The sequence below is a fragment of the Pongo abelii genome, chromosome 1 (assembly GCF_028885655.2).
Source record: "Pongo abelii isolate AG06213 chromosome 1, NHGRI_mPonAbe1-v2.0_pri, whole genome shotgun sequence".
In the NCBI taxonomy this organism is placed as follows: domain Eukaryota; kingdom Metazoa; phylum Chordata; class Mammalia; order Primates; family Hominidae; genus Pongo; species Pongo abelii.
The window spans coordinates 167,733,287-167,748,267 of NC_071985.2; the positions used below are offsets into that span (position 1 = coordinate 167,733,287).

Here is a 14,981-nt window from a genome sequence, read left to right on the forward strand (position 1 = left end):
GGACTTTGGTTTTCATGCTGAGTGAAATGGGGAGGCATTTTGAGCAGGGAAATGACATGACTTAACATTTTAAATGAGTGAGAAAACCAACTCTACTCTACATTCCTGCATCTTTTCTCCTACAGGTAGTCAACATCCAGTCAGGAGACTCTCTCAAGTAAGCATGACTCATAGGTAAGAGGGGAATTACTTGTATACTGTCCTGAGGATGTACTTCAAATAGTTTGAGATTAAAGACTAGTTGGAAATGAACCATAAAAATTGTTCCTGGACTCTTTTTTAGTCAAGTTTCAGTTTCACCAGTGTTGCAAAAGTCATTTTCCTTTTGCATTGGCTTGGTTTCCCAAAGTCAACTGATGACTGGACTGCATTCTCCAAGCAAGCTCAGGATGCCTTCAACAACACATCACCTTCTAGGTTGTGGCCAATAATGTTCAATAGACTTCAACATCAGGAATGAGCTACAACTCTCTGGCTCAAAGTTACTTATCCCTCACTGCAGAGCTCCGGTTTTAATCAATGTTACCTAAGTGACGCACTTTTATAAATGGATGTGATTATTACTCTTTCCATACAACCTAAGTCTCTAACATAGAAATATAATTTGGGCCACATATGTAATTTTATATTTCTTAGCAGTCACATTTTAAAAAGTAAAAAGACACTATTGAAATTATTTTTAATAATATAGTTTATTTAACCCAGTATGTTCAAAATATTATGTTAATAAATGATCAATATAAAAACATTGATGAGATGTTTCACATGCCTTTTTTGTACTAAGTTTTGAAATCTGGTATGTATTTTATACTTGGAGTGTATCTCAAATCAGACTAGCCACATTTAGAGTCATCAACAGCCACACGTAACTAGTGGCTATCATATCCCAAACTTTTTTCTTTGGAATACAAATTTTGTGGACTACTAACATATTTTATTTATTTAAGACATATTTTTCCACATTTCAAAGATTTCTCTAACCAAGAAGTATCTTCCAGTCATTTCACAGTGGCAGTGTTTTTTTCTTTCTTATTGGTACAGAAAATAATTATATGTCCTACAGTCAAGGGTCATTTATGATTTTGTCCATGTAGCTCTAATGCAAAAAAGGATACCATAGTCAAATAGGAAAGCAGAGCAAAACAAAGTTAAGCAGGTTTCTGCCCTGTAAGACAGCCCAGAGCTTTTGATATGTTAAGGTGAGTTGTTAACTTCAAAAACAGAGATGTGTGAGGAAGCTTTTACCAAAAAAGCACCCACAGGGTGCTTTTATATATGAGCACTTACTGATATCTTGCAGAAAACTATGTTCCACTGAACACAGTATAAAATATTTCCTTACCATGTACTGTGGGCGAAGGACTTCTTGTGGGCTGGAGAAAGGGGTCACTGGAAGCGCTGGATGTGTTCAGAAAAGAACCCAGCAAATCCTGACCTGATGGTTTAGAAGGTGCTCCAAATGGGTCAAAGGTGGCACCTAGAAAACAACGGGAAAATATATTTATTTGTCCCATGAGTTCATTCATTAAACATCAAAGAATTGTCACTTCCTGCAGGGCTAACAGTGGACTCCAAGAATTTCCTATCTTTGTGGACAAAGGAGTAGTCTGGACTTATCTGCTGGATGAACCACAGTCGATACCATTGCTGCTACACAAGGCTAATCTGCCCAGCAGATGTTAGGAGAGCATTATGCCAATGAAGTCTTAGCTGAAAACGTATTAAGCCATATATCCCACCTCGGTTTTAAGAGCAGGATTTATTTGTTATGTAGCCTTATCCTTTCTTACCATACTTAGTACATTTAAAATATCAATTTATGTTAAACTAGGGGCATTCTCCAATAACTAAAACTGCCCAACACCACAAGACAAGAGCTCAAAATTCAGTCTTTGCAACAATGCTAATATGTAAGTATTATCCCCATTTTATAACTGAGAAGATTTTTCAATAAGTTACACAGACAGTTAAGTCCTGGGGTTCAAATCCAGGTCTTTAACTCTAGACTTGGTGTTCTTTCTACTTCCTCTTGGGGGGATAGAATACTTGCATTCTAGACCTGGGTATGCCACTAATCCAGTGGGTAACCTCAGACAGGTCAATCAATACATCTAAGCCTCGGTTTCATTGTCTACAACATGAGGCACAGAATTAACTGATGTCTAAGACCCCTTCTGGCACTGGAATGCCACTAGTTGCCGGAAACCATGATGAATGAATGAAATGAGAGTCACACCAGGTACATAGTCTTAAAATGCAATTATCGAGTACTGTGCTATCTTGGATCTTGGAAACTGTTTTCCTGACAGAGCTTTTTTTCACTCTGGCAAGTTAAAACTGTATGGAAGGAAGTGAAGTACAGAGGAAACAGCATTGGCATAGGATTCAGGTCACCTGAGTTCACATCCTGGCTCCACCAATAGCCAACATCAGAGCTTGAGCCTCAACATCAATACTCTGTAATTCTGAGACCCACACTCATGAAGGATGCCTCCAGCTGAACCATCACAAGTCAAGACCAGCCCAGAGCCTTCTGGGAAGGATACACTTGGGGAAAAAAAATGTTCCTATAGGATACTATAGGCCTGAAGAGTTGAGACATTTCTCTTTACCCTTCCTAATGTGAAGTCATCTTGGTTAATGGTGACAGGACCAAGGGGCAGCTAATTTGAGTGGGTTCTTCAGGAGCTCTACTGGATCTCTGCTTACCCAGCTACACTGTCTTATAAATGTCAAAAAATCCTAGATGACCCATAGTAGAAGGTTTGAGTCTCTGGCAATGAGACAGTGAAACTAACAGAGCCTCAAGGGGCTCAAACTCCTTACCTAGTACCAACTGCTCTGTTCTAGGAAGCTGTGCTTCTGGCATGAGTCACTTAAACACATTTTCAAATAACCAAACACTTCTCTGGATAGCCAACATATATTCGGAAAACTATAACTTCAGGAAGGCATTATAGGAAAACAGAGGGAAAGCTCTAGAGTCAAATAACCTAGGTTTGGACACTGGCCTTATCAATTACTAGTCATATAAACCCACGCTACTGATGTAATTCTATGCTTCTATTTCCTCAACTATAAAATGGGGATAAAAATAGCACTTATTTATTGAGTTTCTATGAGAAATAATGTTTAGTATTAAATTCCATGTCTGGCAAATAGTAAATACCTCATAAATATTAGCTATTTTTATCAACAATAATTCATCAATCAGTATGTTTAAGCAGACTAATGCAGCTCAGGGGTTGAAGTGCTAAACAAAGAAAATTAGAAGTAAGAATGTGAAGCTCAAACATCCACTCTTACACTACCTTAGGGTGCTACCCAAATGGACAATATTTCTATTTTCTCTTATGCTCTCAATTTAGATAAAGATACAGACCTCCTCTAAAGGACTTACAGTGAAATCAGAAAAGTCTAGCTTATTAGGAAAGTTCAATTCCACTTATTTGGCCCAAAGGTTAGAACTCAAATCTGAGAGGCACAGTGCAACATAGAAAAAATTACCTTCTCCCACTCTTAGGGTTGGAGACGCGGAGGTGGAGGCAGCAGAGCGGCGTGGTGTTGACTGGGTAGACGCCGGTCCACTAGGATGAAACACATCTTCCACTCCTGACTGTCCAGCCTGGGTGGGACCAGCTGCACCTCCACCCCCAAACAGGTCACTCAGTAGTTCAGAATTGGTGGGAGGAGCCGCTGGCGGAGAGAAGCTGTTACTCACTGCAGACCCTTCCAGGCCCAAAAGGTCCACATCCTCAGGGGGTGGAGGGGCTGCTGGCTCCTGCTGCTTTTTGCTGGGCTTCTTGACTCCATGAGGCTTGTCACCATTGGCATTGCCATGCGGACTGGAAAGTGTCAGAAGTTCATCGTCTGATTGCTCACTTTCCTGATTCACTAGGGCAGCGTGGTCCTCCTCACAGAATGACTTCTCCGATTTCTGATCTGAGGAAGGCCAGTATACCATAAGAGATTAGTTGTTGACCACAACATTGTTGGGTTTTGTTATAATATATGTATATAATTCCAGAAAGACAGAAGGATTCAGCCCTGAGCAAACAGTGTTTCTAGACCCGAATCAGTGGAACACTTGATGTATTTCACGTTACATTCAACTACCACTTGTTGAGTATCTGAGAGGCAGTAGAGTGTAGGGGTAAGGAGCAGGAACTCTGGAGCTAGCCTAGGACTGAATCTCAGCTTCACTACTCACTGGCTCTATGACACTGGGCAAGCTGCTTTACTTCTCTGTGCCTTGGTTTCCTCCTCAGCAAAGTGGGGATAACAGATTGTACCTAACGGCCGGGTGTGGTGGCTCACACCTGTAATCCCAGCACTTTAGGAGGTTGAGATAGGATCACTTGAGGTAAGGAGTTTGAAACCAGCTTGGCCAACGTGGTGAAAACCCCATCTCCACTAATAATACAAAAATTAGCTGCACATGGTGGCGTGTGCCTGTAATCCCAGCTACTCGGGAGACTAAGGTATGAGAATCGCTTGAACCCGGGAGGTAGAGGTTGCAATGAGCCAAGATCATGCCATTGTACTCCAGCCTGGGCTACAGAGTGAAACTGTGTCTAAATAAATAAATAGTACCTAACTCACAGGCTACTGTGAGAAATACATGAGATGATATTATAAATCACTCCCATCAATAGTAAGTAGTACCTAAGTGTTGATTTTTTTCAGGCACTATGCTAGGTGCTTTGGCTGGGGAGGGGAGTACAAATCATTATCTGCTAGTCATTTGCTGACACTTCTCACTGTCTTTACTTCTTCATGTGTCCTGTAGCCAAAAGCAAATCCTTTCTCTAACAGTCTGGAGCAGAAGTGAACCACACATTTAAAAAGTGAAAAGAAGGGCTCTGCTGTGAAAGGTCCTTACACCAGCTTGAAAGGGGTACTTTCAGCACAAAATGAGCAGCAGGAAAGAGACCTCCTCTGGGGAAGGAGTGACTTTCCAAGCCCTCCCTGAGATAGATCTTCCCACAAAAATTTGATATTTAATGCCAGACAGACCTACATTCCAAGTCAAGTATGGATCCACATCCTTTATTCCAAATTGTAAAATGTAATAAGCTATGAAAAGGAAAAGGTTTTCCTAAGTTTGGCATGAATTCAGTTGGTGGAAAACTGACAGACGTGAATATGAAGATACTTATAGTCTTCATTTATCTCACTTAGGGCTATTATTTATATGTTCTACTGCAGAAATATTAATATGTTTGATTATAGGTTATTATCTGAGATATCACTTGGGATGTCAAGTTACATCAGTTTATGTAGCATATCACCCTTCTAAAATCCAAAAAGTTCTGCATTCCTAAACATACCTGGCTCTGAGAGGTTCGGACAAGAGACTGTGCGTCTATACTAAAACCTATTTCACAGTCTACAGGAATTATCTCTAAATTATTTACTAAAATGACAGTGGAGAGGTAAGAGTGAAGTTGTATTAAAAGCCCTCACTGTGAGGAAAATAAGAGGTAAGAAAGGCCAACAGGGGATAACAAATCTACCTACTGTCCAGATACCACTGGGTTTTCCAAATTTGAGGATTTGCTAGTTCCATTTCTCAAAAGAAAATTCTGAAACTCAGTCTTTCAATTCAAAGGAATTTTATGAACAACTTTTTCATCAAACTGAAGCCTGCAGGCAATGGGAATATTGTCTTACCTTCACACAACAGAGGAAGGTCAATCAGGGTAATTTCAGATAGACCATCACCACAGCCAGTTTCCCACGCCTTTCATACTCCAACCACTGACTACCCACATCTACACTGAATCTCACAGTTAACCTCAGCCAGCTCTAAAGCAGGGACAGCCAATGGGTATTGATTAGGATGCCAATGTCAGGCTACTGCTGGCAGCAGTTGGAAGTGTTATATTGAAAAGGATTCTGAAAATATCTCCAGGTTTGAGAGAAAAGAACCTAGTAATCAAGGCTTTATTTCTGGTATGGCTGTTAAAGCAAGAGCAGAGATATACAGGCCAAGTGTTTGCTTTCTCTGCAGCAGGGTAAGCTCAGTTCTGCCCTGCTAGTGGTTAAGGCTCCCTGGGGGGAATGCTGATTTTATATTTTTATAATATTTAGTTGACAGCAGAAGATAGAATCCTGTGTTAATCTCATTACAGAGGCAGCAGTCTAAAGGGAGATCATAAACAAATCACACTTATTTGTCAGTCCAGGAAAGATGTGACCAAAAACACAGCATAGAGAAGGGAGAGTTCAGTTTAAAATGGTCTTTTGCATCAGTCTAAGAGCATCTATTGAGTTGAAAGTAGGGAAGTTGCCTGATTTGAAAAGGGAATGAATTGGAAGGATGTGAACTTGAATGATGTCTTTTAAAAATTTTTTTAATTAAAAAAAATTTTTTAGAGATGGAGTCTTGCTCTGTCACCCAGAATGCAGTGTAGTGGCGCAATCATAGCTCACTGCAACCTTGAACTCCTGGGCTCAAGCAGTCTTCCTGCCTCAGCCTCTGACACAGCTAGGACTACAGGCATTTGCCACCACTCCCACCTAATTTTTTAAATTTTTTGTAGAGATAGGGTCTCGCTATATTGCCTGAGCTGGTCTTGAACTCCTGGCCTTCCTATCCTGGCCTTCCAAAGTGCTGGGCTTACAGGTGGGAGTCCGTGTGCCTGGATTGAATGACCTCTAAGTGCTGCTTTAATGTAGTCTGCTTCTAGGGCCAACATCTTTACAGAAGAAATACATAATCATCAAACCATGTGACTTAAAGAAACACTTGTAAATACCTTGCCAACAGAGAGAGGCAAAGAAACCACTTTGTCCGTAATGCCTGGGGTTGTCTGGAGGGATATCTATTGGAGCCTGTCCTGCAAGACAAAAAGACCATGTAGCATCAACGAGACACAGGAAATAAATAACAGAGAGGCTTCATCCTGAAAAACAAAACCATCAGGTGACTCATACCTCCTAAGGCCAGCGTATCTTGATGCTCCTGGTGAGAAGAGAAGAGGATGCTGGGATTGACATCTTTTGTGCAGTAATGTTCCCATGGTGGAGTTAAGTCTATTACTTTGTCATGGGGCTGTAGTTCTACATCCAGTGTCACCTGAAATAGCTGGGGATATTTTTCTGGTACATCACATGCATCTAACTCAGGCCTAAATAGGGATTTAAAAAAGATAAATACAGTGAAAAACAATGGAACTGGTATAATGTTTGGCACAGAAGTCGTCTTAGGTTGACTCTTAGGTTAAATCTAAGTCTCATTTCTAAAAAAGACTCAGTCATAACCAGATAAGTTACTTTACTTTTCTGAGCTTCAGTTTCCTAATCTAGAGAAAAGAGGAGAATAATGCCTGCTCAACAAATTTGAATGCTACTGCATGTAAAAGCATTCTGGAAAGCAGGGCTGATGTGACTGGCACGGCAAAATCCGTTATTAAAATAGTGCAATAGGCCCACAGCCACTGTCCTGAGCCCTTGAACATCTACTCCTATCCTGGCCCCAGCAACTCCATCCCGGCTTTAGCCACCCCCACACCTGCGTTCACCTAGACCACACTATGAGATAGGTTAATGTCGGTGCAGAAAGGTCCTCCAGAAGCCTGCTTCAGTGCTATAGCGGGGCATCTATTCTGATGCATCATTGCTGATACCATACCACTGATTAAACTGCCATACCCACTGGAAAACACAAGGGGATACACAGATGCAAAGGATCAAAAGTAGTGATACTTTGTCCCGCTTTGTTTACCCTTATTCCCTCACATAGAATTTTAGAACTTTCTATTTGAAGTCTTTGGTCCCTTTGTACTTCTGAAGATAAATCATATTCAACTGAAAGCTTTAGAATGCCCACAGCCTGTCTGTGCTACTGAGTGACACTCAGTAGTCCAGCAGCACAGGATTCCAGGGGATGCTAGAGTCTAGTGCTATTGAGCCTCAGCACTTCACAACTAATTTGATTTAAACAGACTTTTGGCCCAACCAGTACTTACTTGGTGAACTTTAAAACTGTTGTGTCCAGTGGTATGAATCCAGTGTGAAACTGAAGCTGGAATATCTGTGTGTTGGTCACCTAAAAATACATGAGAGAAGCACATTACAATCAATCAGCGAAAAGGGAATCTGATCAAAAGATTAGATTTTTGGGAGACATGCACCTTCAACTGTTTCAATATCTGAATTTGTGTTTACTATGGATATTAAATGACCTCCCCAGTTAGAATAGGCTCAGCTTCATTTCCAGCCTCTCCTCTACTTGAACTCTGCCTTGGCAAACCATTTTCTCATCCGCTAAGTACTATGTTCTTGCACACAGGCATACTTTGACTCATTGCATTCCTTCTACCCAGGATGCCCTGTTCCAACCCAATGAACTCATCCTTTAGGGCATGTCTTGAAAGTTAATATTCTCTCTGTAGCCTTTCTAGGCCACTGCTGGCTAAAACAAACTGCTCCCATTATAACACCTCATCCTCCCTCTAATATGGTATCATGCATATTTGTACTTGTATGGATTTCCCTTGTGAAATTGAGTCCCTTAAAGGCAGAGACATAGTCTTACTCTTGTCGATCCTAAAAACCTCAGCAATGGCTGGCACAAAGCACTCACTTAGCCAATATGTGATGAATCAAAACACAGTTACTTGCCACATTATTCCTAATAGCAAAAAACGGCAATATCCCAAATGTTCACCAACTGATGATTATTAACTGAGATTGTCAACTGAGATTAATACATTGTGACATTACAATGGAATAATATTTGGCCATATAAGATAATGAAGTACTGACACATGCTATAACATAATAAGCTTCAGAAACATTATTCTAAGTGAGAGAAGGAAGCCTCAAAAGGCCACCTATTGTATGATTCCATTAAATAAAATGTCCCAAATAGACAAACCCATAGAGACAGAATGTAGATCAGTGGTTGCCAGGAGATGGAGGAGAGGGAACAGGAAGTGACTGCTATAGGTACAGGGTATCTTTTGTGAGTGATGAAAATGTTCTGGAATTAGACAGTGGTGATGTTTGCACAACCTTTTGAATAGACTAAAAACAACTGCATTGTACTTTAAAGGGGTGACTTTTATGTTATGTGGTTTTATCTCAATTTTTTAAAATTGAAAAAATACAATCCCTTAATTCCATATCCTCAGTAGAAATCTCTTCCCTTACACTGATCCAAATGGGGCACTATAAGAAAAGCACAGGCTTCTAAAAAGCATGGTTTGCTAAGAGTTCCAGGGCTGCCACCCTCTGGCACAGACATCATGCCAAGGACTTTGGGCAAGTCACAACCTCTTTGAGTCTCAGTTCCTCCCCTGTAAGATGAAGGAGATGAGCTAAGCAATCTTTAAAGGCTCTTTTTCATTCTAAAACTACAAGTCACTCAAGCCCAAACTGATGGGGAGAAAAGATTCAGAAATACTCCTATTGAAGACTCAGATGAGCTTATGCCATGATTCTTCCAAAAACCATACCTTAGCCTGTAGCCGGCTCCCAATGGTTGACCTCAAGTGATACATGGAAACGACCACGTCTCCTTGCACAGTGATGTTCAAGGGAATGAAGATTTTTCCATCTTGGACACGATATTCTCTGTAAACACAGACCAAAATATACATTGAAAGAGAGTCCAATCTGGTACAATCACACAGACACAGGTATAGTCCTCTGTGGCTCTGGCCCAGAGGCCTGTTTGCCCAGGCCTGGACCCAGAAACTATTTCCTATCTTGAGCAAAAACAGGAGTGGAGCCAGTGCCAACTGGTTGTGCAGTGGGATGGTGCTGGTCTAATGCCAGGCCCCCTCTCTGCATCCCATCTGGACTGCAATTGCCCATGCCTGCTTTGCAGATCTCATTTTCCTCAAATGCATCTAGCCCCCATGTATTTGCCTTTTCTTAACTTTAAATTAATAGTAAAAGCAGAGATAAAGGGAACAAAAAATCCACTGGAGATCAGGATACAAACAGAAATGTCTTGCTCTGTGAAAGTCTTGGATGCCAGTCCTCAAATTCAATCTATTCCAAACTAATTTCATGTTATGTTACCACCCACTCCCTTCTCTCCACATCCCCTATGACCACCCAGTGGCTCCTGCTCTTTATTATGGATTCTGTAACTTCTTTAATTACATCACCGTCTACCTAGTTGCTCACTTAGAAACCTCATTCATCAGTGATTCTTCCATTACCCTCACCTAATCCCATCAAGGCCATCTCCTTCTTCAATGACCAGGTGTCCTATGTTCCCCTCCACTGTCTTAATGCTCTATACAGCTTATGCTAGTCCCTTAGCCTATATCACGGTTTGATTTGAAAAAGGGCCATAACATCCCCTGATTTACTTGTACTTTTCTATGATTACCATTGATGTTGAACATTTTTTATATATCAGCTATTTCACAATGATATAGTCTTGCAGGAAGAATATGATTCAACTCATTCCTGCTCATTTATATGAGAATTGAGAAGTACACAGGAAGAAGTAAAGTATCATGACTTACTTCATTCGTTCAAAATCTGTGCAAGTCGAATATATTTTGGTTTCTCCAATGAGTACATCACAGTAAGGGCGACATCCATTCCTCTGTTTGTTGAAAAAGGGTATTGGACTGACAGTGATCGACTTAATTGTGAGAGGCTTGAAGTGAGGGCGGTAGGGCTTGTCTGCCAGTAGGTCACACATATAGCCCAGGTATCTGAAACAGAAGGTTGGCACTCTCTTGGGGCCCATCACACCAGGAGAAGCAAGCAATCAATATTTGCTATGAAGATTCTTCTTGCAAATTACTGTTATAATAAAAACTTATTCTATTAATTTCTTAAATATTAACTAGCAAAAGATAATGCGACCAATAACTTAGGAAAGATTTTATCTACTGAGATTGCTGTACTTCCCCAATGAACTGATAATGGGGTATTTATTAAATCAAAAAGCTTATGGGAATTTTATAGTACTTCAATATTTGAACATCTATTCCTATTTTATCTAGCAGATCCAATTTATCAGCTAACATTTGGCTTTGGATAAATTTTAGAATTTTATCATCAGAAGCACTTTTAATCCAAAAAATTAAGGAGATGTAGTTTTTAAAAAAATGAAGAAATTGTGATAAAAGAAAAATGAATGTTATCTAAAAACAGTTTTCTTTTTTATTCCATTTTTCAGATTATCTTTTGTAATCTATTTTATTTCTATATCAGAGTTACAAGAAAAAGTGAATTTTAAAATGCTTTATTCTCTATGTATTTTTGCATTTCCCTTTGTTAAATCAGGTTTCCCACAGAAGGATCACCAGTGATAAGTACAACCAGCTACTGCTGTTTTTCAATAAAGACCTGTATAATAAAACAAAAAGGGACTGGTCTTAGAGCCTGGGATCAATAATGCTGTTCTCGCTATGTCCACTGGGCATTAGACCTGAGGCAAATCACAAGCTGTCTTGAGTCCCAGTTTCCTCACCTGTAAAATGAGGGAAGTTGGACATAAGTATTCTTTAAAGTTTGCTTCTAGTTTTAACACCATAAATTTTCATATGTGGGCTTACAAACTGAATGACAATCTAATATCCTAATCCAATTCAGTTTTTCCATAGTTCAGGATAATGCCAGACTGATGTGGTTTGGCTGTGTCCCCACCCAAATCTCATCTTGAATTGTAGCTCCCATAATCCCCACGTGTTGTGGGAGGGATCCAGTGGGAGGTAACTGAATCATGGGGGCGGGTTTTCCCATGCTGTTCTCATGACAGTGAATAAGTCTCATGAGATCTCATGGTTTCATAAAGGGCAGTTTCCCTGCACACGCTCTCTTGCCTGCTACCATGTAAGATGTGCCTTTGCTCCTCTTTTGTCTTCCACCATGATTGTGAGGCTTCCCCAGCCATGTGCAACTGTGAATCCATTGAACCTCTTTTTCTTTATAAATTACCCAGTCTCAAGTAGTTCTTCATTGCAATATTAAAATGGACTAACACAGAGATAAAGTAAAAGAAACTTATGAAAGGATTTATAAGGCAGATTTAAAACAGTACATGATACCAATTAGACTACATCTGTGCCTACCCTGCATCTAGCTTACTTTACCTCCTATGGGATGGTGAAAGTCCAATTCCTGGTCGCTTTGCATATAGCAATCGAATGGCTGGGCCAGGAGTAGAGTAGAGATTACAGAAAATGAACATAGCACCAACCAGAATTGATGATGCCGCCCGTCCATCCTGTCAAAGAAAATGCATAAAATCATTATGAACAAGATCAAATCAGCCATTCTCCATTGAAAATGGCAGAATTTGCAATTAAGAGAGAGAGAGAGGAGAAATCCTCTTAACTGTGGGTACTTTTCATTCAAAAATTATTCACTTGAAAATCAAAATTTGTTTCAGATTTTTAAATCAAAGGCAGCAAGGAAAGACTTATCCTTAGAATAAAATTGATTCTGAGAAGCTCAATTTGATTTGTATATATTTAGTGAAAAATAATATAATCTTCAAAGTAATTTTGGACTTGTTGAATTAATAGTTGAAGTCTCTTGGTTTAGGACTGGAAGTAAAGAGCTCACAGGTTAGGTAAATGCTGCTTGTTGGGATATGGCATATATGTATCTCATGCAAAGTATGTTCCTAGATTCGTATAAAATAAAGAACCTTCACCAGATTCAACTTCATTCAATGTAGAAATAAATCTGTTGTGGACTGAATGTCTGTATGCCCCAGAATTCATATGCTGAAATCCTAACCCCAATGTGATGGTATTAGGAGGTGGAGCTTTGGGGAGGTAATGAGGTAGGGAGAGTGGAGATCTCATGAATGGGAATTGTGCCCTTATAAGAACAGACAAAAGAGCTTGCTGTCATCTCCTTCTGCTCTTGGCCATATGAAGATACAAGAAGACAGCCATCTGCCACCCCAGAAGTAGGCCCTCACCAGACATTACAAGTGCAGGCACGTTGGCTGGGCACAGTGGCTCATGTCTATAATCCCAGCACTTTGGGAGGCCAAGGCGAGCAGATTGCCTGAGCTCAGGAGGTCGAGACCAGCCTGGGCAACATGGTGAAACCCCATCTCTTCAAAAAGAAAGAAAAGAACTGCAGTCACCTCGATCTTGGACTTTCCAGCCTCCAGAACTACATTCCTGTTGTTTAAGCCACCGGGCCTATGGTATATTTGTTACAGCAGCTCAAGCTAATTAAGACAAAATTCAGTAACATCCCTGACAGATGTGACCTAGCTTCTTCTAGAACACTTTAAGTGACAGGGAGATTACTTCTACTTGAAGTAGCCCATTCCAGCTTACAGAGCTCTCCCTTATACTGAATATGTTGAGTTGAATTTCATTCCTCCATAGCTTCCACTCAATGACCCTCATCCTTTTGTGAGAACAAAAAATAAACCTACTCCTTTCTCCCTATGGCAGTCCTTCACATATCTGAAATACCCTCCCTTTCTATCAATGCTTGTATTTCCCTTTTAAAACAAACTCAATCGCTTCTATTCTTCCTCATTTGATATTCCATTTTAAGAGACATCATCATTTAGCACATTTCTTCTAAACAAATTCAAGTTTTAAAATGACAACCTTAAATGTGCTGCCCAGATGTGAAATGAAAGATATGAGATATATTCTGACCAAACTAGAGAAGAAATATCATCTTCTTTATTCTGGACACTATGCTTTTATTAACATAACCCCAGCCCAAACTAGTATAAATGCAGGCTAAGTAACAACATAAGCTTTTATTATTCTCTCTATCCACTAAAACCCCTAGATTTTTTCCAGATGACATGTTAAGGTAATGTGCAAATATGTTCAATCTTTTAAAACCAGAATTCAGGACTTTACATTAATCTTGTATTTAATTTCATATTGTTAGTTTTTGTTAAGTGACCAACCTACAAGAACTTTTAAAATCCAAATTCACTATGTGACCCTTATAATTCTAAGAAAATTGATAAGCTGAATTTCCACATCTTCATCAAAGTTGTTGATTAAAATGATTAACTAAATAAAACCTTCTCCCAGGAGAAAGGTGATCCATTAATCACCTACCTTTGGAAGCAGATATTCAACCTCAACCCAACTAAATATATAACAACCTAGCCAAATTTCTCCATCTCGACTAGAAAAAACTAAGAAATATCTTGCAGGACTCCAATAAACCATCTCAACTAGTCTATTAGTCATGTGAAATGTTCTATTGGTTTGATATGTGCTCATAACAAACCAATGGAGATTCCTTTTTTGCTAAGAGTTTAAAATCATCTGTGCAAAACTTTCTCAGAATTGTGCCTTGAATTACCATCAGGTTCACAAGCCTACAACTTTCCAGGATCAACCTCCTTCCATATTTTGGGAAAAAAATCTCTCTTCATTTGCCTGGCACCTCTCCTTCCTGTTTCTTCATATTACAAATGAAATCCATAATTGCTTCTCCAAGTGCTTTCGGTATTGTGTCACATAATTTAAGCCTTGAGAGTGAATTAATTTGAAGAATTGTGAGGCTCTCGTACTATCTTGCTACCTACCAGCTTTGTCTTAAACATCATTGTTACGTTCTTCCTAGTTTGACATTTGTTCCCTCTGATAAAGAAAACAGAATAAAGGAGTTAAGATTATACCACATGCTTCAAGAATTTGCTGTTGTTCTTATTCCAAACACAGTTTTAAAAAAAGGATATTTTTCTTAATCTGATTTATTTTCAGAATTTAGCCTTCCTGACACTCTTTTCACAGATCCATGGCTCTTGGATATGTAGCCTCTCTTTTTTACCTGTGATGCAGGTCTTTTAAAAACTTTTGGTTTTTTATTAAAAGACTAGTATAGTCTATTATTATTATTTTTTTTTTTGAGAGGGAATCCTACTCTGTTGCCCAGACTGGAGTGCAGTGGCACGATCTCGGCCCACTGCAACCTCCGCCTCCCAGGTTCAAACAATTGTCCTGCCTCAGCCTCCAGAGTAGCTGGGATTACAGGCGCATAGCACCACACCTGGGTAA

General features: G+C 39.7%; 1 protein-coding gene across 8 annotated transcripts in view; it reads right to left on the reverse strand.

Annotated features, from left to right (window-relative positions):
* The window catches only part of DNAJC6 (DnaJ heat shock protein family (Hsp40) member C6), a 166,437-nt gene that overhangs the window by 18,891 nt on the left and 132,565 nt on the right, over window positions 1-14,981 (reverse strand). For all 8 annotated transcript variants that reach the window (XM_063711979.1, XM_063711977.1, XM_063711980.1 and 5 more), the window contains 8 exons: window positions 12,072-12,205; window positions 10,491-10,685; window positions 9,465-9,582; window positions 7,974-8,053; window positions 6,940-7,133; window positions 6,762-6,842; window positions 3,508-3,942; window positions 1,343-1,477 (listed from right to left, as the gene is read on the reverse strand). In XM_063711979.1, the coding sequence (XP_063568049.1) occupies window positions 1,343-1,477; window positions 3,508-3,942; window positions 6,762-6,842; window positions 6,940-7,133; window positions 7,974-8,053; window positions 9,465-9,582; window positions 10,491-10,685; window positions 12,072-12,205 (1,372 nt within the window). The remainder of the gene's footprint in view (window positions 1-1,342; window positions 1,478-3,507; window positions 3,943-6,761; window positions 6,843-6,939; window positions 7,134-7,973; window positions 8,054-9,464; window positions 9,583-10,490; window positions 10,686-12,071; window positions 12,206-14,981) is intronic.